The 27,040-nt window shown below is 40.4% G+C and overlaps 1 protein-coding gene across 2 annotated transcripts in view; it reads left to right on the forward strand.

Moving 5' to 3' along the window:
* pcdh17 (protocadherin 17) overlaps nt 1-23,996 on the forward strand; it is a 67,218-nt gene extending 43,222 nt beyond the window's left edge. For both annotated transcript variants that reach the window (XM_085272097.1, XM_085272105.1), the window contains exon 5: nt 19,191-23,996. In XM_085272097.1, the coding sequence (XP_085128223.1) occupies nt 19,191-19,888 (698 nt within the window). In that variant the 3' untranslated portion in view covers nt 19,889-23,996. The remainder of the gene's footprint in view (nt 1-19,190) is intronic.
* The last annotated feature ends 3,044 nt before the right edge of the window (nt 23,997-27,040 follow it).

Consider the following 27,040-nt stretch of genomic DNA (forward strand, 5'->3'; position numbering starts at 1 on the left):
TTTTGTGAGATTTGGATGCCACAATGCTGTATAGTTGGACTTGTATTGTGCTCAGTTATACAATATTGAGTGAAGTACCAATATAAATTATAAAAACAACAAACGACAGATTGTTTGATCAATTCTGTGCAGTCGGCTACAAAGTGGGCGAATTACTCCGCTTTGATTATGTGAAAATTCCTGCAGTGAATTCTGCACATCTTCCTCTGAATCACTGAGATGCGAGTGCGAGTGCCCCTCTGTCTGGGCTATTTTCTTGGCTGATGTAAATGAATATCTGTGGTGCCCTGGGGCATTGTTTCCCCATGTTACACAGCATCAGGAACCAGGGAGATAAATGGGCTTGGCCTGTCCAAGGCATCGGGACTTCTTCTCTGCTCAACCATAACTAGTAATGTCCTTTCATCCTCTGCCTGCAGTGCTATAGATAATGGAGTATTTGAAGAAGAGGAAATGCTAAAACAAAGAGACGAGATGTGGTTTATGTGATGGCAGTGGATGGGATAATCAAAAATGTCAGAGGAGAAGCAAATGTGATATAATATAGAGAAATAGCAGTGGGGTTTGAATGCATGAAATATATATATAGACAAATATAAATGGATTAAAATATAGGAAATCTAAGAAACAGTTGCCGAAAAGGAAGGAAGAATATCTCAGGCAGTTGTAAATAATCAGAGGATGAGAAAATCTCATGGGTGGTTGGATGGAAAGATGGATGAAGAGGGGCGGGACAGCAGGCAGGCTCCATGGGAGATTGGCTTAAGTAGCATGGTGCCTGGCTCCCCTGCAGTCACTGAGCCTCAAGTTCAAATTCAAAAGAAAGAAAACCTGTCAAAGCAAACACATGCCCTTCTAACACACGCCTAAACCCAATCACATGCACACAAAATCAGGAAGTTCTTTGGTGTCACTGCAGCAGCATAAAAAGAAAGAGCCCTGATAAATGTGGGATGAACCATTTGTAACATAAATGTAACTTTGTGCTGTTTGCCCTAGTAGCCGCAAGAATTTCATCAAACATCTTTTTCACATGCTTGATGGCGCACTATAGCTTTCCCTTACCGAAGGAGATCGAGAGCATGTGTATATGTGTCTCTTTGCGAGCATGTGAGGATGGCGACTGGGAGTGTTTTTCTCCGATAACCTCAGTTTGTTACTTTTTGATCCTGCTAAATTAAGATAAGGGGCTTGGTTAATTAAACTGTCACATGGCAATACCTTGAGGAATTGCCAGGCCAACACAGATTTAATTGGGTGGCTGCAAATGTCCCCGCGTTGCCTCTCTTTTTCGTGAAGCAGCCCCACAGATGGGGAGAAACACCCTCATGGCTACTGGCAAAAGACTCACGAATGACAGACATGAACATTTTAATAAAGAGGGGTGGAGCCAACGAAAGGTTGATCTGATTACTAATGTGCTACTGTAAATGCTGTTCCCATAGCTTCCTGCTTTACAGGGTTAACGCTAGGTTAGACTTAACGGGACAGATTTTAATTGCTGCTTGAGTATGCGCGAGTGAGATTTGTGTAATTCTTCTGTACATTGCAGGCGTCTCCTAAGTGCATTAGCTGCAAGGGTCTCCAAAGCCCGGTGGACAATGTCAGCAAGCTTAAGATGCATCTGGAATCACCAGCAGCCAATTAACAAGCTGACCTCACCTTCCCACCTCAAACCACAACAAAGATCTATTATGGAGATTTGGAAGGCTTGCAGTGTAAACAACTAAGTGCGATGGATCTTCCTACAGTGCTTATGGGTGTTTGCATACATGTGCTTCATTGAAATTCAGAGCCACAGTGAGGTAGACGGATTGATGTTTTGCTGATGTGTAGGTTTTTCTGTAACAGGTTTAAAGAAAGCATTTGATCAAAGCACATATCCCCCAGATCCATTCAAGTTTTGCTTTTACTTTAGGAAGCTAAAAGTATTTACCAGAGTGTCCTATCACGCATAAACACTCAATGTTACTCATTTTAAAGGGAAGTGGCAGCAATTTGCGGACACACAATGAATGACGTTAATTGAAATGTTTTAATCTGATGCCGTTTTTAGAAAATCAGCACCGCTGAGATTAGTGTAGGCTCTTTAGCGGCGTTGTGGGGTTAGTGTTGCTGGAGGACATTTCCTTGATAGCGTAGCGCCCATTCAGTGGCGATGTTTTGAAAACAGTTGTCCATCTGCCCCTAGAGGTGATCAAAATCTGCCTTGATTAACAAGTGGGAAATCTCGGTAATGGTCCCTTGTGCTGACTCTCATCCCCTCCCAAGTGGGGATCAAAGAGGATGAAGTTTTGAGCCCAGGGATAATCTAGTTCCCTAGATTGTGATAATGCTGCTCGGGATGATCGTGTGGATCAGAGCGGGTTGGGGCGTGCTCGTGCCTGTGGGTTTTATGCTTGCATGTACTTGTGCGCCAATGTGTTGGTGCTTAAAAGAGAAGAGGCAGACAATAGCAGAGTGAGCCACTGGAATAGTACACATAGCCTGATGGAAAATAGGATGTTGCTGTATCTAGGCAACCACATCAGAATTCAAGACATATCAAACAACAGGTGATCGCCACCATCTTCCTTTTTAATTTTAGGCGGATTAATTGTGATCAGATATTAATTGATGGTTTGCAACAATGCAGCTGTTTACAAACAAATTGCAGTTTGACATATTTAGACAGGCAGACATACGTGGGTACTGCTCTTTGATACAGCACCTACAGATAAAGGTGATATGCCTGAAGGACAAGGACGGTTATTATTTTTTCATTTATTCCACAAAGTTTCAATAGATGATGTGTTACTATGTGGATACAATTAATAGATCCTTTTCGAAGAAATTACCCCTTTAAAACATTTTTCACAAGTCTCTACAAGTCTCTGACATTGACTGTGCTTCACTTGTGAGATGTTAGCAGGTGCTGCCTCTTCAAAAGCATTTAATTAGAATTGATAACTTGGCCATTCATAGCCAGCTTACGATTCAACAAAGGATGACCCCGGGTTAAATTTAGCACTCATAACATAATTTCTAGTTGAATCAAATGACTGCAAGTTTTAAAAGTCTGTGACACTGCCTGTGCAAAGATTCAGAGTTGGTTTAAAGCGGCTCAATTTTGACAAAAAACTATTGTGATCAGTATCTTCATCTTGATTTTTTCACATGATTATTCATTTACCTAACAAGCAATATGGGGTTACTAAACTTTAAAGTATGCATTTTCATGTGCTTCATTTCCTCCTAACTTTTAACTTAACTGAAGTGCACGAATGAAAAAAAAAAGGTTCACGTTATATCGAGTTTAACACCTGCCAAGCACTCATTGCCCCCTGCAACTATCTTTGATTCATCTGTCCAGAACACATTATTGTAAAAACGCCTGGTTTGCATTATTCCAATCTGTAATTTAGCTCTAATGGGTTTTTTTGGCCAACAAAGGCCATTTTTGTGGCACATGTCCCAAATACATCAGATTTGCCAAATTTTGTTCTGACTTTAGACTTGTGTGCCTTGACATCATCGACTAAAAGAGTTAGCAGCAGATCCAATCGTTTGAATTTTGAGGGATTCTTATGAGCTTCTTGGATCGTCACATGGTCTTGGAGTTTCAGCGTCTCTCCAGTAGAGCTGAATAACAAAGTCTTAGCTGTGCTTTGGCTGGTTGGTTGGTTTGTTGGTCTTGTTGAATTTGGAGAGGGGACCAATACCGGATCAGATTGGCAGATATTTGAAATCTTAAGGATCACAAACTTTTGAAGATCTTAGTGATTATTTGAAGTGTTTGGGATTAGACTGGATGACTGAATCGTCATCAGGTTCTCTGGCTATTCTAGTTACGACTGCAGCAAGTTCAGTATTTAAACCGATTTAGCAAAAAACATAGATTTTAATTTGAAATGATGGAAAGCTGCTAGTGCTAGCAAACACTCACTTTGCAAACCAATCTGTTGTTGTGTGAAGCTTTAAATTGTGCTCAATTTTATTTTGAGTTTTCGGAGTGTTTTCTCAGTTTTACATTCGATTTTTTTTTCTTTTCCTTTCTTAGGAAATAAGTTGGCAGGAAAATCACTAAAACAGAGAGCTCTTCTTCTTCTGCCACGATGGCACCACATGCTTTAAACCAAAAGAGATTTAAAGCACCGAGGCTGTATCTGTCAGATCCTAAGGAGCTATTTATTAGTTGCCCTAATATGAAACACATAATTGTAATCTTTATGGCTTTAAAGGTATCCAAAATTTATATCAATTAATTTTTAACAATTTATTTAAATAATGAAGATGGTGCCATTTGCTCAGGAGCATCACTGTTATTTCTTGCCATTGTTTTAAAAAAGTTGCAGTGTTTGGTTGTTCAAGTCTGTTGAAAAATTCAACAGTTTATGAGATGTTATGTTCATCCAGTGCACCTCTTTTGGTAGAAAAAACCCCCAACATTTGCAGTGTGAAACAGCAACAAACTGGGACTTTGTTTATGAGTTTGTTTGGTTTTTTTTGCATTTCTTTGCGACTTACAGTTTGCAAAATGACAGTAAGCTTAAGCTCTGCTGAATCTCATTTAGGTCTTAACTTCCCTGTTGTTCTGCATGGTCTCCTCCCACCCTGATCTGTGTCTGGTGTTGGCGTCCAGCTGTTCCATCAGCACGACAAGTGGTTCAGGAAACTCCCTCATTGTTCACTGACCAATCGCAAACACACCAGAATGCTGTCAACGAGCATTTTCCACCCAGTGGTTTGCATTTGCCTGCACCTGTGGTTTCGGCCCAGAGGGCATGGGATGCATGAAGGGGGTGGGGGGCAAAAAAGGAAGAGGCTGGGCACTGGCGTGGAAAGGAAGTCAGATTTCGGATTAGACTGTCTTTCTGTCTGTCGAGATTAAACGTAATAGATTCATTCTGAGTTTCCCTCTTTTTGTTATGTTTTCCTCAAAATGGATCAGAGGCCAGCTAAGCCTTACTACCCACCCGTATTTGCATTTTCGCAATTTGCATGAACTCATTGGAGCTCAGAGGCAACTTACGGTTGTGTGTGCACATGTGCAGGCATGCGTGCGTTCCTGGCATGTGCTTTGTACTTTGACAAGCAAAATAAAGAACTAGTCCAAACAATCTAATAAACGTGGCCGAAAGAAGCTGCGCCGCATTCCCTGGGTTCTTGGCCCCAAATCACCTGGAAATACAAAGCGTTTATTTTCCAACATTTACTGGAATGTTAAGAAATTACATTCACCGCCCCTCGCTGACTTATCACATGTTGTTACACTGTATCACACTGCAGCTGAGAGCCTACTGAGGAGAGTTACTAGGATAGATGCTCAGTCTGCACTGCAGTGCTTTGCTAGCCTGGGTTGTGAATCTTATCAGGCAGAGTTGTGGTAGTGGATTGTGTGTGTGTGTGTGTGTGTGTGTGTGTGTGTGTGTGTGTGTGTGTGTGTGTGGGTGTGTTTGTTTGTGAGTTTGTGTGCCTGCGTGTGTGTGTCCAGGCCCCTCTGGAGTCCATTAATCCCAAATCTAACAGACTTACTGCAGAGGCAGCCTTTGATGTGTGCTGAATCCCTCTCTGGAATATTGGATGCTGCTTCCATAATACCCACTTCCCTCTCTCTTGTCAGGAATACATTGTTTTGTTTTTCCCCCCACGACGCTGATATTGTCCGGCAGGACAGGTGGCTGCTGTGTTATGAGTTTGTTTACAATTCAGGTGTGTTTTTAGTGGTTCTGTGATCTGTAATTTTACATCTCTGAGCTCCTTTAATCCCATTCTTATCTTGTGTAAGCCTTCTAATCTTTGACCCTAATCTTAAAGCGTCACATAGAATGGGGCAGTGCAGATTGACAAGAGTTGTTTTTCTCACCTTCAAATTCAATGCATACATTTGTCAGCGAGAGCTGGGGTCCTCCAGCCTTGGGGTTTTCTGTCTTATGAGTTGAGTCTGAAAGGTATTTATTGTTATATATTTCTATTTATTTGTGTTTTATTGCAGTGGCCTGGACTTGAACCCAGCCTATTTTAAAGCCTCGCGCTTATAACCCTCTAGTCTCAGGAGTGAAACAGATGGAGAGGCAAAGAATGTATAAATTAGATAGTGAGATGGAAAACACATTTCTATTTGAAATGATTATCCTCCCCGACGGCTATACTAATAGACTGTTATTGCATTTCCGTCAGTTTCTTTTAATCTAATCATGCTTATAAACAGATGAGTGAGAGTGTTAGTGTTTGCGTATATTCATCCATACAGAGACATAAGCAACCAGTGTCTAGACGGCAAACACCAATTTGGCTGGCGCATGGAGGAACATCAATGCTAAAGCAATGCTGCTGAAACACTAGGCATGTTCTTCTGCATGGAGAGGAGATTGCAGTGACAGACAGAGAGCGATAGGAGGAGGAGGAGGTGGCGCAGCAGAAATAGAGAGGCTGGCAGAGCTCGCTGTTGCTAATACATCCAAAGTGTGTCAGTTAGCTCTCTAAATGTGTTAGGCCCCGGAGCTGAGAAAGCCAACACCATCGACTCAACCTACCGCACTTCACCTTTCCACTTAGCCTCTGTTCAACACCCGCCAATATCCTTGGAGGGGGTGGGTGGGGTGGGATGGTTGGGGGTGTGGGGGTTTTTCCAGTGCTGCTCATTGGCACGACTGATCAGATGACTCGGTGCTAAAGTGTACAGTTTTCCTATTATACATATTAGTCTCATGAGTACACGTCCTGAAGTGCTGAATTTAGAGAAGGTAGGTGGTATGCAGCGTGGCAGGTAGCTTTACAGTTGGTGTGCTTTCACACTTACTTCCCTCCTTTGGCAGCTTCGCTCCAGTGTTCAGCAGGCAGTCGGGGTGTGGGTGATCCCATTTTATGACAGTAAGTCATCATACTATTTTTTATATGACAGATCATGCACACAGAAGAAGTCATTTTAACTTGAATATATGCCATTTATTGTGTAGCTAGTATTAACTTGTGCCATAATATTTAAAAATACATGTAAATGGTGTACATTCCTGTAAAGAAATTACATATATATATATATATATATGTAGTGCATATATATATATGTAGTGCATATATATATATATATATATGTATGTAGTGCATATATATATATATATATATATATATGTATGTAGTGCATATATATATATATAGTGCATATATATTGTGCATGATCTCATATTCTCGTGTTGCTGTTCTTCCTACGCCATCATAGTAATGTTAGTTAAGCATCAACATCGCAAATGACCAATGATGTTGTTAACCAGGAAGTTATCAAAAGCAAACCCAGCATTTACTGCATTTTATTAATGAATAAAGCAAAAGCTTAAAGTGTGCATCATTTCTTCTAAAAGATTTCTTATATAAATGAGGGCCTTTTTCTCTATGACATCAGAACAACATGACTAATGTTGGTCCTGAACCAACATTATTATGATGATGCAGGAACAACAACGACAACACGGCGATATCAGATACTCCGTATGATGTAACAGCTGATCCATCCCTTATTTATTTCATCATTTACTCCAACATTTTTGCACTCTGGACCTTTGCGCATATAAATAGACAATAACAATATGTAGAGCATATGTCACGCTGATACTGTCCGTATCCGGAGGCAAGTTCCCTGTATGTGTGCGCGTACTTTGCCAGTAAAGCCGATTCTGATTAAAGGAATTGTGATTACACTCGATTAATGTAGACAGACTGACTTTCTGTGCTCCAGTGAGTCAAAGTGGAAGAAAAATGAAAATATTATGCACACTCTAACAAGCAGGCTTGGTCTGTCAGATTAGTCTGTTTGAAAACATCTGAGTGGTGTCATGTCAGGTACGTGATTAAATTCACAATTATTATTATTTTTTTTTTTGTGGGGGGATTTTCACCCAGGGGATGCTTTTAGTTCAGCCGAAGTAATGTAAGAGAAATACACATTTTTAAAAGTGTCACTAAGAAATGCGAAATGCTCTGGTTGGTTGGTTTTTCAATTCTGTAGAATTTAGTCTGAGAAAAACGAATGTCATAGCAAATCACAAGGGTTTGTCCTCCATCGTCATCTAGTAATATTTAAGGCTTCTTGCAAAAATTACGATTAAAAAAATTGTGATTTGCAACACCGATACTGATACTTGGTAATTGAAAAATCTGATAGATTGCACAAGATTTTCTTCTTTCACACACATTAAACAAATTTCCAAAATATTTATCAAGTATAATTATTTATGAGTTCTTGCTATGACAACATAACAATGCGGTTCAGCTAATATATAATATGTATTGCTGATATTATTGATCAGGCTCTGCTGTTTTACTTGCTAAGGAAACAGTATTGCTAGTAGCAACAACCTGTCGAATATCCACAAGGCTTGCAGAATTTTCCATTTGCCCTTCTTTTGTATGATAATGCATTTTATCTCAGACTTCGGTTGCAAAGCAGAATAGTGCTATCATTTGATATGAGGGAGAACCATGTCCTAATGCAATAGTAAGGTTAGTACTATTCTGCTTTATGCTGTGTGTGTAAGTGTTGTATTACAGTGATGGTTCTGTGGAGACACAGCGTCAGAAGCACTTTCCCTAATCCTGCTAAAGCAGCACACATGGGAATGATTACTTGCACAAAGCCATGACACTCTGAGTTGTTCAAATCCTTTTGTTCAAAAGAGAGCGACAAACAGAGGGGCAGACAGAGAGCGGGAGACAATAAAAGAAAGTGATTTAATTCAGTAAATGTGACATCATTTTATGTCTAGTTGATCTTCTTGTTGTATGGGTTGCCCGAATGAAGCCTCCACAGTTCTTCGTGTTGTTTTGGGTCGGCTATCAGGACAGGGCCGCGGCGCTTTATTTTTAGGCAACAAATCGAGTCAGTTTAAGAAAAGATCCCCCAATTCTAGAGCAATGGAAGTGGATCATTAACGCAGCATGGCTAAAATGTAAAAATTTGTCGGAGGGAAGCACTTCAAAAGACGACCCTATGTGAATTAGAAACAAAAGGTTTCCTTTCATTCTTTCTTTAATAGGGTGTTTTAAACCTGTTTTCTCCTTGGATAGAAACAGGATTTCTGTAATGAGCTGGTGAGTCACTGATTCTCTCGGCTTAATTTTTTTTTTTAATTCCCTGCCTCCTCCCTCTTTTTTTTCTCTTTCTCGCTCTCACTTTATTTCTTGTGCTCACTGTCTCTCTAAATGGGCCAAGGCAACTTTCTTTGCCGTCTACTGGGGGAAGGAAGTAGATTAAGGCTGTTAACAGGCAGAAGGATGCTGATCAGCCTTTCTGGTCTCTGCTCTAATGCTCGGTCCATACTGTGCTCTCCTCCTCCTGAGGATCCTGGGCTATAGGCTCCCTTTGAACACATTGCGTTTGTTTTGAACTGGCATGCGGTGGAAGAAGTGCTGTTTAACTGAAAAGCCCATTTGATTCGCACAAATATACCCCAAAACAATTTAAAAGTGTCATGCAGAGACGAAGACAAAAGAAGAGAAAAAATAGAGTGCACTGTCTTCACATCTGCAAACAGTAAGTAGTAGTGAGTAGAAATAAAGCATTGTGCAGGCCTGCTGTGTCTATTTGTGTTGCTTATGAGTGAACATGCTGTGATGCGCACACTCTAAAGACAAGGCACACACAAGTACGCTATATTTAGATGACAAACTGCCATAAACCCAGGCTAAAGGGGGAAGAAATAAACAAAAGAGAGAGGGGGGGAGAGAAGCAAGGCGGTCCAGAAGCATCCCCTGTCACGGTGCAATCCCCCATGTCCTAATTACACAGGCTTAGAGGAAACGGAGGATTAGCCACTGATTCACCACGCTTCTCGCCTCATCTTCTAATAAGTTCCTTTCTTGTCTCCTTGCCACCCTTTGTGCCACCCTCCATGTCTTTCTCTCCAGGTAAAGGTAGCAAGATACTATTGACTTGCGGCTTTCTCTCTTTCTTTGTTACATCTTGTCGGCATGCCAGGCTCAGAGAGCATGAGCATGTTTTACTTTCAAACACGTCGCCATAAAGAGTCTTAAAGAGGTGTTTGAAAATATTACTCACCTGTGGATCTGTTTTTGAACATTTATGTAGTTCTACATGCTTTCAATATAAGAAAAAACATTTAAAGATTATTTATAGTACAATTTCTATATTTATTTTTACAGATATTTAAAATATTTTTTGTAATCCTGTATTTATATGACTTTATATGGCTTATGCCAAATGCATATTGATAACCCATTGCAGGATGTTTGTGAGGAATTGTCTTTAAAGTCCTCTGGACTCTGGCAACATTAAGATTTTGTTAAATTAACTTATGATAAACACATTGCATTGGAGCTGATTAGTGCAGAGTTGTTGTAGAGTTAGCTTGTATAAACAATGGCTAATGTTCTTCAATGCTATAGATTTTTCAGATTTATTGTTTGCTAGGTATAAATAGCTTAATGACAGTAGGATAGATGTCTGAGGGCTGTTCCTCTCAGACATCTATATCTAATAGCTTCCCTGTGGCTACTCTCCTGAAATTGCTCCACCATTAAAACACTTACAGGGTGAAAGAAAGAGGAGCGATCTATTGCCAGAGGAAATGTGAATTATACAAGGTCTTAAGTCACAGGTTGGAAAGGAAGACTTTTTTTTCGGGGGGTTGGGAGGATTGTCCGTGGAAAGAATCTGTCTTGACTGACCATACAATATTTAGTGAGCGTCTCTGACTGCCGTGAACACAGAATACTCAGAGCTGCTGCATGCTCGATAATATATATTTTTTCTTTGTTTATTCTGCGGTTAGCCTTCTTTTCCTTTGTTTCTGTGTCTCCAGCATTGAAAATCTCTTATTGAAGAACACGCAGAACTTGGCTGAGCGGGTTTCTCAAACACAACAGTGGGAACTTTGTCACATGTCGAAGATGTGGTTACAGATAAACAACAGTTTGTCTGTTCTCAGCTCTTTTTTGGCTTTGAATAGGTTCCCGTGGCCGTTTATTACTGTGGAACTTGTTCTTCTAGTCTGAGATTTGCCTGTCAACAAACAGAGAAATGCTGACATTCACCTCTTTTTTATCGCACTTGTGCGTAGGCTGACCTTTGCTAACAATTAAGCGGGTGGAAATCTTCTGTAATTGATATTTTTGTCAGGGAGCTCATGGATTGTGTGTGAATTGCAAGTCTAAAACATGTTCTCAAAATGCACTAAATTCAGGGAAGTCTATTCATATTCGAACTGGGTATATTAATCGAGGTTCATTAAAAACCAATCGATATGTCCTCAAGTTGCCTGCACACTGGCACGGGAAAACTGTAAGTGGTCACTCCGCAAGGACGTCAACAGGCACACACATGTGCGCTCACAAGCAGCAGCGGTTATAAAACCACGTAAATCATTTGCAAACACATTTGTATTTATAAGGACTGCATCCCACATTTTACTGCCCTCATTTCTGCTTTGTGTTAAAAGAAAAGTGCTGTTTGAGCACACCGTGTCATTTAAGCTAAGGAGCATCCGCCTGCCCTCATCTACACAACCCACAGACCCTTCTTGCCACCCACTGCACACAGCAGTGCTTGCTCATCATTGATTGGGCTTTGTGTGTTTGTTTTTGTTTGAATATGAGCTTATGCTCCTCTTCCTCTTCCTCTTGAGTTTTTATCCCTCTCTCTCCTATGCACAAAGACTCTTTCCCCAAGGTGTTCTTTGAACAACTTAGCCAGGCATTAGCTGACGGAGGGACTTGTAGCTCATGAGGGAACGCCTGAAGAGAGGACGTGTTTGATCCTAAGATATCTGCCCTTGATTCTGTCTCTTCTGTGCCAGCCACCCAGTGCTCCCCACCGCCGCTGCCAAGCATTTCTGCCTATAAGTCGGCATTCTTATGCCTCCAACTGAGATAAAATCTATCACGCTGGAGAGGACTACCCTTCTCATTGTGCAAAGTCACCCACTGCACATGAAAAATAAAATCTACTCACTCAACATCTCTAAGGTATGCTTTACATCGACTCCACAATTTAGCAGGAACATAAGTTAAAGAGGAGCAAAAAAGTCTATTTAAACATTCAGCTTGCTCCAAATTACCAATTTATATCACATCACAGGCAAAATTTAGTGTTGTTTTTGGTTTCAAGCGGAGCAGTAGACCGGCGTAAAATGCTGGTCCCCTAGCAAACTGTGATGAGTACACCAAAGCAGCAGTTTCATGGAAATACTATTGTTTTCCAGCCTCTTGAAATTAAGTTGGCAAAATATACTGGCCAACTGTAGAGAACAGCCAACGTTCCCAGCACAGATTTGTTTTAGATTCATAACAGTATCGGATGCAGTAATTCACTTGAGTAATGTCCTCATTTTCAACACAGCAAAACTGTGCTGCTAAAAAGAAATATAGACTGACTTTAATCTGGAAGAAACTAAAGCATAACAGGTCTGTCAACAACTTAAATGACAGAGGCAGCATAAAACCACTTCCATAGATTTTAAATGCATTTACATTAAAATCTATTTCATTAATAATCATTAATTAATACTGCTTTCTTTTATATATAATTTATTTTCTTGTGTAGCCCCTCCAGTCTACCTTGACAACTGAATTCTTGACAAGATAATGTAGCACAGTCGGCTCACTAAGGCCCAAAGTCTGAAATACTCTATTTAAGTACTGTTTTTGGTCGACCGGCGACCTGAGAAGTCAGATATTTAGCAAACATTAGGCTCAGTCAGAGTGGAGACTCTCTCATCTGTGCAGTCCAAATATTTAGTTACCCTGATTGGCTGAGAATGTGGGAATGTGTGTGCGTGTGGGGTGGGTGGGTGTATACGGATGGATCAGCTGGGCTAGATAGAACTAGGTGAGGAGATTAAAAGGAAAATGACACACACACATGCACACCTAAACCCACACTGCGAGCTCCCCCAGGTGAACAGGTGCAGTCATGGTCTGTCACAGATGCTCTGCGCGATTCGTCAGCTGCCATTCCTCCTGTCCACCTTGGGTGGTATGGGAGAAATTCACCACAACACAACCGCAAATATACACAAATGCACTGACTGATTTTTTTTTTTTTTTTTTAGCCTCATAGGCTACTTCTGTAGCTTATAGAGCTGTCTAAAGACTCCCCAGGTGTGACTGTGAGGAAAACGACTGATGAAATTTATGATTTGTAACTTTTTAACAAGTTCTTGAACTTAGGGAGCACTCTAACATGCTATGGATTTTCCCAGTGTTATGTTTTTGCTAGCCGCAGCCTTTGAGTACACCTCCCTCTTGGTTCACCCCTCCCTTCTCAGGAACCACAGTGTGTGACAGTGGGACATTAATCACAGGGCTGGGTAATAAAGCGAGGAGGGATGGGCATGTAGGGCCAGGGGGGCAGGCGTCTGGAGGGAGAAAAGGCTGTTTAGGGAAATCACACCATGCTTTATGACACACACTGATACACAGGCACACTTTTACACTCACAGGTTTCGTTGCACACCCTGTGCACATCATATTGAAAGCATCCAGCCTAAAACTTTGAAAAATTAGTTGAAGAGGAGAGAAAAAAAACAACTCATTATTTAGAGAGATGTGACCATTACCTCTCTATTAGTCACTGCTTTGCCTGCTTGTGTCATGTCATGTGGTCCGGTCCTTGTTAATGAAGTGTTAATTTAGAAAGACTTTCTTTTTGTCAGCAAATGAGAGGGAGGTTTTTGGTTTTTTTGCAATTTAGAAAGACTCAATAGGTGTTTGCGGCTCATTAAAGAATAACACCTTAACTGCTGCTGTGCTGCTGAGGTGAATGGAAATTTCTGTTAAGCTGAAAATGTGAAACAGTAAAAGAGTGTGAATGCATGTGATCACTTACTAAACGATAGCACGACACAGTTCTTTAATCTACTGGTTGTGTAACTTTTCAGCCTCTTTTTTTTTTGGTAACATCATCTTCATTCTTTCTTGGCTTTTCACTCTGGAAACTCGATTGTTATTCATGTAGTAGGTTTATGAAAGGTTCCCGATTATAGATCCTACACTTCTGTGAAACACAGCTTCAGCCCGGTAGATCCTTAAGATCGACCTATTGAACTGACTGAAAGCAGAAAAAAATGTAAACCAAACTTTTGGACTATGTAAAGACTCTAATTCAACCATTACTAATAAATCAGCTTTAAATCTTCCTCAAAAGACGTGTTTTTTGCGATAATTCTTAAATTCTTAAAACTTATTTACAGTACATGGATTTCCTTGGAAAACAAGGCCAAGGACAACATCACAGAGGAATTCAAATTGGTGTTAATAAGTATTAATCATATACAAAATGTTCTGTTCTAAATTTGATCAAATGTAGCATAACAAAAAAGGGTAATGGCTAGCTTTCAGTTTAGCTAGCTCTCAGAGAGATTTAGGCTACGTTCACACTGCAGGCGAAAGCGCATCAAATCCGATTTTTTTGACCCTATGCGACCCATATCCGATCATGCTATGACAGTGTGAACGGCACAAATCCGATATTTTCAAATCCGATCTGGGTCACTTTCGTATGTGGTACTGAATCCGATACATATCCGATGTTTTAGAAAGCGACTGCTGTTTGAACGGTCATGTCGCATTAAATCCGTCTTCGATGTCACCGACACAAGACAGACGCCAATTATCAGCTCCGGAGAAGACATCGAAACTGACAGTGAAACTGTTGGGAAGAAATCGTTGGAGAAACGTGAACATTTTATTTGTACTGTATAATCTGCAGATTCTGACAGAAATCTGCAACTATCCTTTGAAGCACCGCTCCTCTCTAAAACAGCAATAAGGATCATTATTAGGTTATTTGCATTATTATGTAAATTTACATTATTATGTAAATAACAAAATAACTTAAAGCAAAAATTGGGAAACGGAAAGTCCAAAGTCTTTATATCAACGGCCATCTGTCAAACAATATTGTTTGCTCTTGGTCTAAACAGAGCGCGTTGTGTGTGACGTCTTCTTTTGCGCATGCGGACCGCTTTGAGCGTTCACACTAGAGCGTGTTTGCTGTCGCATTTTATTTGTAGTGTGAACGAGCAGACAAAAAAAATCGGATTTGATCAAAAAATCAGAATTGAGCAATAAGACCTGCAGTATGAACGTAGCCTTAATGCTCAATTCCGATTTTTTGATCAAATCCGATTTCATGTTTCCCAATTTTTGCTTTGTTATTTTATTTACATAATAATGTAGATAACCTAATAATGATCCTTATTGCTGTTTTAGAGGAGCTGTGCTTCAAAGGATAGTTGCAGATTTCTGTCAGAATCTGCAGGTTATGCAGTACAAATAAAATGTTAACGTTTCTCCAACGTTGTCTTCCCAGCAGTTTCACCGGATGGCCAGGAAGCGTTCGCGATGTCTTGTCGGGTGCTTCTCTGGCGCTGATAATTGCCGTCTGTCTTGTGTCAGTGACGTAAAAGACGGATTTAATGCGACTTGACCGTTCAAACAGCAGTCGCTTTCTAAAACATCGGATATGTATCGGATTCAGTACCACATACGAAAGTGACCCAGATCGGATTTGAAAATATCGGATTTGTGCCGTTCACACTGTCATAGCATGATCGGATATGGGTCGCATAGGGTCAAAAAAATCGGATTTGATGCGCTTTCGCCTGCAGTGTGAACATAGCCTTAATGATGTTGTGGGTTACATGGTGTTACTACTGATCATTAGGTCATTTTAAAGACAATAAAGTTCCTTCATTCAGCGTTTTTTTTTTTCTTTTCACCAAACGTATTATCTTATTCTGGCTCATCTCACAAAACTGATGTTGACAAATAAAACAGTGAACACGAATCATGTACTTATTTGCTTTCTTTTGAAACATTGTGTCCTTTTGCTATTGCTGAAATATTTCTTAGAGCAGCTTTCTGACTTTTATATCCATTTTAATGTGCTTTTAGCATTGAAGATAACTGGCAGCTACAGAGATGTCCTATCAAAGTCACTGTCGCGCATTCTTGAAATTTTGCCCGTAAGTAAGGCAATTAACCCTGCTAAACGTAGCAGCTCTGTTTCTCTTTAAGAAAGTATTCAGAAGTTTAAAAAAAAAGGTGTGTGTGGAATTAAACCTTTTTGCTGGCAATAGAGGTATAATACATATCTGATTTCAATAAAGGATTCAGGTCAAGAGTCTACGATATGGCTACAAAGATACAAAAATCAACCCTGCCTGACTTTGACTTGGAATTTTGATAAGTGTTACAGTCCCACTTTCCCTTGAAGCTGCAGCTGAATCTTACCTCTTCTTTCTAACGATAAGATGTTCTAGTCATCAATCGCACATTTTTTGCTAAATATGAGTGGATCACCCTCCTGCCTTTCATGGATTCCCATTTATTTCACAGACACTGTACTGGCCTTTTTGAGACTTGAATGTAAGATGAAGTCTAAAAAAGTATATATATCTCTTTATAATGTCAGTGCCTGGTGTTTAGGCCAGTTTTGTAAATGAGTGAACAAAGAAAGATAAAAAAAAATCTCTGTGCATGGTGAAAGTATATATTAATATCTTCATTTTCATCTCAAGGTTTTGATTTTACAACAAATATCTAGAATACCGACTTCAAATTGAAGATGCCAAACGAGTGCAGGTATAAAGCGGTGGAGATATAATGCAGGTAATGTGCTTCCTCGATGATTGGCTAATATAAATAGGAAATATTTATACTGCCGTATCAGTTCAGATGAGCAGATTTTCAGTCAATTGGTGTAGCTTATATTGGACCACATAATCGCAAGAGAGAACCTGCTGAGCATGCCCCTGGTGGCCATATCAACACAGGCAAATGTGTCCTTGATCCAGACATCTACTGCCCATCCCAGAGAGCTGGTGAAGCCTAGGTGAAGAAAGTGAGAGAAGGAGGGAGAGTGCGAGATGAATGTCACCTCTGCTCTCATATGTCATATTGGTAGTCATAGATATGAGGAGAACGCCTCAAGGTTGAACGTGCAGCTGAGACATGAATAATCTATCAGAGGATTCCTCCAACTAAACAGAGGGAAATATGTCAAAATGGATTATTTATAATTTAATTTACACGTGTTGAATGGACAATCACGAGACATTGCTGAGGCCAGATGAATTGTTTGTGTCTGGAATTCACACACTGGTTTGTTAACCAAGCGTGGTTACATGTATTCCCTGTACGCTGTAGCTTGGTGATGGATCACAATAACAGCGCGTTGTCATTAGAAAGTGCATTCAGGTTTGTTTTTTTGTTTTTCATGCACAAGCTTTGGACCGAATCGCTTTGACATGTTGTTTATACTTTCTTACCCAAATCACTTTTTGCACAAAACACAGGCACACACTCTCCCATTTCTCAGTGCGTGCAGACGCATGCACTCACCCCCACACTATTTAAATGTAGTCCGTCTCGTACTGGTCTGGCCTCTGCTTTCCAGCTCACCTTATTTCTTCTTCAGATGACTGCTTCAGCATGGGAAATGTCAAGCTCTCTTTGCCAGCACTGTTTGGCTTCTTCAAACATTTGTGAAGTGTTAAGCTCATCTCTACAGCTTAGGAGGGCAGTCTCTTAGGAATCTAGACTGCTGACCCGCAACACAGCAAAGACAGCCTAGCCAAGTGCACTCAAGCACATCCACTCTGCCTGCTCATTCGCATCAACCAAAGATTGTATTAGTCCCAAGTTTGTGGTCTCTAAAGCAGCACTCTCACCGTGCTGCAGAGGTTCATGCATTGCATAATGGAATTGATGGGGGTAGCGTCGCAGCTCTTAACAGCAATGTTGTCTTTTCACATTTAGTTGGAAACAATAGTGTGCAACAATGAAGAAATCAAGGTTTAAATCATTAACAGTCAGCCAGAAAGAGGTGACAAGCTGTAATGAAAATGAGCAAGAGAGATGGCTATGTTCAATTATTTCTGTCTGCCACCTGTTCTGCTCTCACTTTTACTGGGCTACATAAACAGATATGAAAATCCTGTGACTAGAACTGCCTTGCTTCTCTCCCTGGAGACAGCTGCCTTAGTGTTGCATTTCTGCAAGAAAATGGAAATATGGTGTTTACCATATATGGTTCCACAAACAGAAAGAGGCGCATGGCGTATCTCAAAAGTAATATGCAATTAGCTTGAGCTCTTTAGACGTCTGTGCAAATAACCTTTTCTATTATACCGGAGATGGCTGTTAAATTTTCCTGTGTGTTATAACATTTGTGAGATTGCCCCAACCTGTCCCTTTTTAAGTTTATGCGTCTTTAACTAATGGCGTGATAATGTTTTTCTGTCACATTTACAGTATATTTCACGGTCACATCTCATGATGATGGGAAACAAGGACCTATTTGTGTTCATTTTATTTGTGCTCTTGGAACTGTTCAGATATTGTCTTTCTGTGTGTCCTCTTGATTTCGTCCCACCCAGCCAATGTAGAAATTCCATTTAGTATGGGACAACAGATGCTTTTTTTTGGTTGTTTGTTTTGTTTCATTTTTCACATTTTTTTTTCACTTATGCCCAAAAGGAGGGGAAAAAAGTGCTTCTTCTTTTATTATTATTCTTTTTAAAACCAAGTTCTGGATCCGTTTGACACAGGCATGAACACTCCCATAATCAGCCAGAGTGTGCATCCTTCTGCATAGAGATGAAAGCGGGGAACACACACACACACTTATACACACATGCGTGCACACGCCAGCAACAAGAGCACACAAATAAACAGGCACAAACACACAGGGAAGAAGCACAAGCCATTTGGCACAGCCTCTCTGTCTAGGGAGGGCTTCAAAGCCCACTGACATGAATTTATGATAACGGCACTATGCCTTTGCCAAACCTCAACTGTTGTTGTTTTTCCTCTTGCTCCCTCCCCATCCTTTCTGTATGCTTTGCCATCCCCTTGATCAGGGCTTTGGAAATTGCTAGCAGGTGTCCCCCAGTCCCCTTGAAAAGCTATGTGCACGTACTATATGTGCATGTGTTCATGAATATAAGTGTGTGTGCATGCGTGTTTTGATAGGGGGAGCCTGATCGGGCACTTCCTTTTTTGCATCATTTCATTAGGACTGGCTCTAGTTCTAAGACTTAAGGCTCCAACTTCCTGTGCAGCTCAGTTCCATGATACTTCTATGAATCTTCTACCCTCTCCCTGTGTGGTTGTACTCAATTCTGTGCTCACTACTGACATAAAGATCACTTTCTTCTCCGTCCACTCACTCCTTCTCCCTTTTTTTCTCTCTGCAGATGAGGATTGTCTGAACTGTACAGAGGAGTGCCGGGTACTCGGTCATTCTGACCGCTGCTGGATGCCCCAGTTCCCCACTGGAGGAAACCAGGCAGAGGGTATCGACTACCGCAACAATATGTTTGTGCCAGCAGGGATGGAGACTGTGCCAGAGACAGAGACCTACGAGACTGTCAACCCCAATGGCAAGAAAACATTCTGTACTTTTGGCAAGGAGAGACGTGACCACACCGTCCTGGTTGCCAACGTCAAGCCCTACTTGAAGGCGAAACGTGCTCTCAGCCCACTGCTCCAAGAGGTACCCTCAGCCTCCAGCAGTCCTACCAAGGGCTGCTTCACCATGTCTCCTTGCTCCTCAGTCAAAAGCCCCGCCGACGGGGCCGAAGGCAAACCACCTCCGGCCACCTGCTCTGGTCACTATGGTCCTCCTGATGGTCAGTACCTGTCACCCACCAAACAAACCAGAGAACAGGGGGTCTACCCTTCCTTGCCTCCTTCAGACCCAGTGGCCAAGGTGCTCGCAGAGGCTCGCTCTAGGATCAGCCAAGAGGCAGCAGGTGAAATGGAGTGTGTCCTGGAGCAGGTGGAGCCAGATGCAAGCCGTGACGGAATGGACGCTGACCAGGTGGTGAGAGACATCGACAAACTATTGCAGGACTGCAGGGGAAGTGAAGCCACTGGCACACTCAGGAAGTGACACAAAGAACTGCAGCAAAAAGAAGTCAAGACGGTAGAGAGAGGAGTAGGGTGCTATTCCACAAACTCTCATACCAAAACTCTCACCAAAACAAACTGAAAAAAGCTTAAATGGCTCTTATGACAGGAGCTCTTTTCACTGTATTTGTCGTAAGAAAACACTGAACATTTAATATATCAGTCATTCAGCACCAGTTTCGGTGCTGAGATCCCTACCAACAGAAAGGAACTTGGTAACAAACATCTGAATTCTTCTGAATTTATAAACTCTTATGTTTTGGATTCCTAAGCAAATTGCAGAGGTTCTCGCCTCAGGCACCTCGCAAGCTTATTATCTAAGTGCCCACCAGCTCATAAGTGTGTTGTTCATGGTCTCGTGAAATCCTACATATTTAAGTGTGTAGGTGGATTTCTGTTATGTGTGATGGACATGAAAAACGATCGAAAAAGGACTATTTATGGTCAGATGCGACAATCGACGCGGACGCAGAAACAAATTCTAATCGTTTTGGGGCAGTCAAAAGACCGAAATCCACAAGCCGACCTTATCCTTTTTGAATTTAATCTAAGTGTTTGGATCCTGTGTCTGAAAAGATTGGTTAATCAGGGGTGTGTTCGCAGGGGTTTGTTATGAACTGGGGGGTCGGAGTGGCTTCAGTGTCCCGCTGAAGGTGAATTATTACCAGTGTAACCATGCTTCTTCTGTCATCTGTAGCTACATGTGTAAGCTGTGTCTGTCTCACACCTCTATTTAAATGTTCACGTTGCTGACCGGTGTAGCTGCACGCACACAAGTTTACACACGTGCACTACACTTTGCGCAAACATACGCTGACACACGCACTGATGCCTCACCACACTCAAACAAACACACACACGCACACATAGACACAAATGCTTAAACACAACTGTCCATCTGTGGAATTGTCCTATACATGTACGTCATCAGCTTTCAGTCCCTTGTGTACGGTGAATTATCATGTGTGTGGCTCTGCCTTAAGGCAAGTTGTAAAAAAAAAAAAAGGGACATTTTTCCTCAACTGTGAAAAGATGATATCTATATGATTATATAGATGACTGTATGTATGAATCCATGTATAGTGTCCAAATATTAACAAAAATATTTATACATTTTGTAAGAAAACGAAAAAAAAAAGAAGACGAAATGAGGAAACTAAACGAAATGTGTCCTGGCGTTAAGGTCGAGAGCGGCGTATTAACTGAAAGAACTACAGAGGACACTGCCATTGTTTCGAAGACAAATATCCAAAAATATAAGCGAAGAAGAAAATGTCCCTTCACATTCTCACTATACATAATATCATTATATGTGTAAATGTATCCAATTTAGATGTGTTTACATCAAAAAAATTGACATATTTTTTATTGATTTTACTGCAATTTCTGTGCATTTGAGCCAAATTGTTATGTGTACAAAAGCTATATTGTGTATTTTATTAAATTAATATATAGTTGTGTTGCAATATACTTGGGCTTATATTGTATTTGGCAAAAGTTGCCTTAGTAGTTGTCGAACTCTGTGAGTTTGCTTTAGTTTGGGTTTTATGTTGGTGTTTTCTCTTTTGTTTCGTTTTTTTCCATCTCTATTCTGCATCTTTGCAGGCTGGCTTCAGTGCTTTTGAGATGTCGCCTCTTTTTACCCTGAGATCCAGCTGGATCAGATACAATAACTGTTGAAAGCTTCATGAGCCAGCTGATCTAGAATACGGTTCGAACCAACGACAAAAAGCAACAACCACAAGAAAAAAAACAGTTCAAATATTTTTGCTGAGCAGATTTTTACAGGGCAGCTATTTTCTTTAACTAGTATACGTATTTTCTGTTCATTATGTTTTTACTTTAGCTCCAAAAAAAGAAACCTGCCATATGGAAAGTGGAGTGGTTTCCTTGGTGATCATAAAACTGCCTTACTGTCTCTGCAGAGAGCTTGTTGTATCTGTGGAGCTTGTGACTGCTTATAAAGCCCTGGTCCACCAGAATGTGCATTTTCTATAAAGGACCAAACGAGGTTCTTTTTTCAGCAGTCTGTGTTGTTTATGTATGTACTCAATACCTGTTAGAATTATCATAGTTTGCAGAGAAACTTGACATCTAAAATTCTATCTGAAGTTCTCGTTTTTTTTCCTTTTTTTTGATCTCTTTGCTGTTTAGGTACATGGTTTTATAGAGCCATGTGACTTCGCATTCAGGCTTTCTTAAGAGGAATAAAAAAGATACAGACATTTATTTTTGAAACAATTTTGGCACATTTCGGCCACTCTCTGAAATAATAGCGGGAGGTGCTTTTTCTAATATTCTCTGGTGGTAAAATACGCAGAACAGTAGGCTACTAGATTAGATGTGTTTTGGAAAAATGTGACCACAATCACCAAATGTATGTGGAGATGCAGCCATGAGAGGGAACAGTGACTTCAGATCCATACGACTCCTGGTACGTTTAACACCGGGAAGAGCTGAATGGGAATCTCAACAGCAGATATAACACCCTCAGTCCTGTGAACACATCACATCCGAGTTCTTTTGCTTCCTTTTTCTTAATTGAGATGCATGTTTGGACATTCTCTTGTCAGTCTGCCATTTTGTTGTACCTACTTGCCATGTTTTTTTACATTTTGTGCATTCTACTCTTCATTTGCTTACTTTTCTCCTCCTAAGCCACTGGCTTTCTCGCCTCTGTGGAGCAAAGTATGCGTTGCCTTTTTCTCCTCTCTTTCATCTGCAGAGTATTTGGTTTCGTCTTACCCTTGCTCTTTTTCCTGGGAGATGGCAGAGGCTGTTTTTAGAGAGGACTTGGAGGATTTTGACAGAGGAAGAAAATATTTATGGCTCTTTTTAAATGAGTTTTTTTCCTCTCTCCTTGTTGTTATCTCTTTCAAATATCTGGATAAATCAAGCAAACCTGACATTCACAACATACAAACAGTTAAAATGTGCTGTTCTACGAGCACGCTACAACTGTGATCCATAAAAAAAGTCTTGTCACACACACATACACAAAAATAACACCAAGGCACTTCAGCTACACACTGCCTTTTATTTAAATGCTAGCCCCTTGGAGGTAAAGGCTCAAAGAGAGGGCAAAACACTACCCAGACAAATGTGACACTTCCACACTTTTCTTCATGCTTTATTTTTCTTTTTATCTCTTTGTGCTCAGTCTTCATGCTCGAACAGGCTTTCTGTGCGTGTGTGTGCGCGTGCAGAATTCACTTTCATGCCTTCATATTTTGACTAAACACTCCTTGATTTCTGTTCCTTCTTTTCGAGAGGTTTAATTCGCCCTTAAATTAAACCGCTTTTGTTGCACTGTCTCTTTCTTTTTTTCTTTTTCTTTTTTTTTTACTTTGACATTCACTGAACAACAAAGGTCAGAGGTCATCCCAGGATTCTTGAGCCCTGCTGCTGAAAGTGCTGTCCCCTCTAATGGCGTTCCACAGGCCCAGCCACTGTCTGTACGCTCCCAAACGTGAGGGCAAATGGGGAAATGAGCTGGGTTCAGTGGACAGAAGGTATTCTTTAAAGCCATGGCCCCTCTCTCAGGCTTTTTGCTGTTTAATAAAGCAGAGGCTGCTGCTGAGGTCAACACATAGTGGGAGGTGGAGCACAATGTAAGGCCTTTCATTGTTGTCTAATTACACACTGTTGGCATCATACACTGTTAGCAGTGCATTACTGAACTCTAGAGTGGGTTATTTTTGCCCACTTGAGACTGTTGGTTTTATCAAGTGATTAGGACAGGGCCTTGTTGAATGTGGCTAACCACCTCTGGTCTCTGACTCACACCGACGCAGGTGCACATGGACTCAGACAGCCACTGCTTCACACACACAGACAACATGCCTTTTTTTTTTTTGGTAGTTACAGCAAGCACCCAATGTTTGTCAGTGTTGTCCCCTCACCCTCCAGGCCCGCACTGATAGCATAGGACTCCACGCTACAATGGGCAGCTGGTGAAAAGACCAGAGACATTCATTTGTATGGATTATTTCAACTGCTATTGTCTAAAGGCTGTGTTCATTGTGATCTATCTGAAAAAAAAAAGAAAAAAAAAGATGAAAAGTTCAAATAAAAAAAGCAATTACTAATAACGTTTTCTCTTGTCCTTTTATGAGCCGGTTGAGGATTGGTTAGTCGCAGCTTTGTTTTGATTTCCCCTTCGTCTCCCGAGCGATAACCTCGCATGTGCGTCCACGGAGCCAATCTTTTTCTTGTCAAATAGAAATGCATTGTTTACTCAGCGAATGCCAGATTAGTTTGGAACAGATAAAAGACTTCAGAAATATTTCCAATTGTGTTCTTCAATGTTAAATTCACATGCGCAGAGCAAATCCTACCAAAGTACACACACATAGAAACTTGCTGTGGGCAAATGATCCTCGATTCATTACATTAGTTCACATTTTCACCACATAAAGATTACTGCTCATGCCTCTTTTTCTTTTTTTTTTTTGAATTGCTTAGAGGCAAACAAATTGGCGGTTGAAATTATGTCTACTACTGCTTCTCAAATAAGATTTTGTATTCTACCCTTCAGCTAGATTTTCATTCTGCGGCCAATTTGATGCCTTTTCAATGCTGGTCTGGTTAGATATACCACATTGCTCCCAAATCTGGTTTGCTTAATTCCTAATTTGTTTGTGTGTTACGTTAGAGATGCTCCGAGTGGCAGGTTTGACCTTCTTTTTAGTGTTTAGTGTAGACAAACTTTTTTCTTTCTTTTGAACTGCTGACTGGTGCTTAAAGTATTATTGCTTTGAAATGGGTTTTTAATGTCTTATGTCAGTGTTTCCCAATACAAAATGACAGACCATGGGAGCTAATGATACACCATTACATTTATCTAAGGAACCTATTCCATCATTACTGTTTAATTGCAGAAGTACATATGGCTCTTTGTGTTTGCGACTCCATCAGCGTACTGCTGTCTAAGGATTCGAGTCAGTAATTTTCCAGACTGCGGTCCTTCTAAGCATTCACACGGAGATGTCCTACAACCTGAAAGTGGATCATTTCTCAATGCTGATGTGATAAAATATCACGATTTTTTTTCCCCACATACTTGCATTTTTTATTCTAAATACGCTAAAATGAATTGTATCAGTAATATCGATCTGTGCAACATTTCAATAACAAAAAGAACAAAAAAAACTTTTTTGAATTGGACTCAAACAAACTCTTTTTATTTTGGCCACAGAGAGAGTGTTTTACTCCAGCCTGGATTTACAGACCATTGGTATGCACCAAAGCTTTTTCTATGTTTTTCATCTAACTAGTTGCCTCGAGGCAGATATTAATTAAAAAGATAGTCGAGGCGCTCACACACAGCTTGTAGGACTGCAGTGGCTGTACACGCATCGCATGGTTGTCTCATTTGGCCCAGTGATAAGAGTTTCCTTTCAACCTAAATTGTACCTTCCTACCTATATTATATGTGCCAATCGTTTCTAATCAGAATTTCTCTGAACTCACACAAGTTGTTATTGAAACTGCAGTAAAGTGCGAAACAGTAATGACGTGATGTAATACGCGATAAGTAGAAGCCACAAGTGCGCAATGTGACTGTAACTGAGGTAAAAGACACCTCTCAGTGTCTGTTAGTACATTGTGTACACTGTATTTCACAGCATGCATGAGTAAAAAAACAAACTGATGTCAAAGAGAGGACAGAATCATAAATTCTATTTATAGCTTCAGTAATAAGAACAGGAACATGGTGTTTCTATTTGTTTGATTGTTTGCTCGTTTTGTTATATATATTGACCGCAGTCACTAAAATGAGTTTGTGATTTAAGCCTAACACAAGATAGCAAACTCATATTTCAGCATTTTAATCAAGGTCCTTGATCCAAATAACTGTGCTGATGGGATTTAATCAAGTGCTGTTCTGTATTGAGCTGGCTAAAAGGGCAAATGGAGAGAAGATCTTTTCAACATGAAGACAAGAAAGTATTCATCATATTGTATTGTTAAAGGACAAGGATCCTCCTTTCATTTGTGGTCAGGAAGGTACTGCAAATTGAAAATATGTGCGTTATGTGTATGGCTGTAACTGTGTGTGTGTGGTTTCATAAAAGAGACGTGAGGGACCCTGGTAATATAAATGTATGCCTCACAACACAACCCTGTCACCTAAAAATGATGTTCCTATACAGTTAAACTGCTTTCCTTTCTTGTGCTTTCCCAGCTTCAGCTTTACTGGAGTCAGCCAGAGAAGGTTGTGTTGGATGGCAGGTTTGCAAAGTGCAACACCTTTACGCCTTAAATAACAGTAATTGTGGATTTATTTATTTTTTAAAACCAGATGACCTTTTTCTAACTTTCCTTATTTCCATTATATAACCTAGCGAAAACCAGCGCTACGGGCTGTTTCTGCCCAGCATGCATTAAACTCAGTTACAGCTGAGAAAAAGAAAATGTTTATTTACTAACAATTTGGAAACGTTAGAAATGCAGTAGGAAAGTATAACTCAGGAGAAAAGAAGGAGTGGCAATGGCCCCATTCTGTACGTGTATATCATCGTTAGCTATTTACGCTGATTGTTATACATTTCTTTTCTGTTATTCGGAAGCATCAATGCACCTATAAATCATTAGCCTTAATAGCTTCATTGCCACCAAATTACTACTAAACATGATTTAAACATGACTTCATTTGAATACTTTTGGAACTGCTCACGATTCTTTGACCATAGCATGCAAATGTCCGGAAAGATTCCCGTCTCTCTGCCGTCTGTTGTGACCGTTTTTCACCCTCAGTTAATGTTAAAAGTTTGGCAGATGAGAAAAATTAAAACTTGCCAATTGTTAAAACTCAACTTTTAAATGAAGTGCAGACTTTCAGTTTGAATTCAAGGGGTTTAACAGAAGTATTGCATTTACATTTTAATTTATTTTGTTCCACTTTCAGAGGCTGAAAAATAATTGGACAAACTAACATCATTTTAAATGTGAACGTTTGTTTTTACCACTTGGATAAAAATCCAATGACTGCCTGACGTCTAGAATCCACAGGTATCACCAAAATCTGCTTTTTCTCCAGTTGCTGCCTGCTTGTGTGTCTCGCTGCCTTCGTTTTTGTCTTCAGTAACTGAAAAGCATGCTCTATTGGGTTGAGATTAGTTGGTTGCCTGGG

Source organism: Mchenga conophoros, linkage group LG1, assembly GCF_057382185.1.
Source record: "Mchenga conophoros isolate Kocher_MC1m ecotype Shallow Benthic linkage group LG1, M_conophoros_male_GT1.1, whole genome shotgun sequence".
In the NCBI taxonomy this organism is placed as follows: Eukaryota; Metazoa; Chordata; class Actinopteri; order Cichliformes; family Cichlidae; genus Mchenga; species Mchenga conophoros.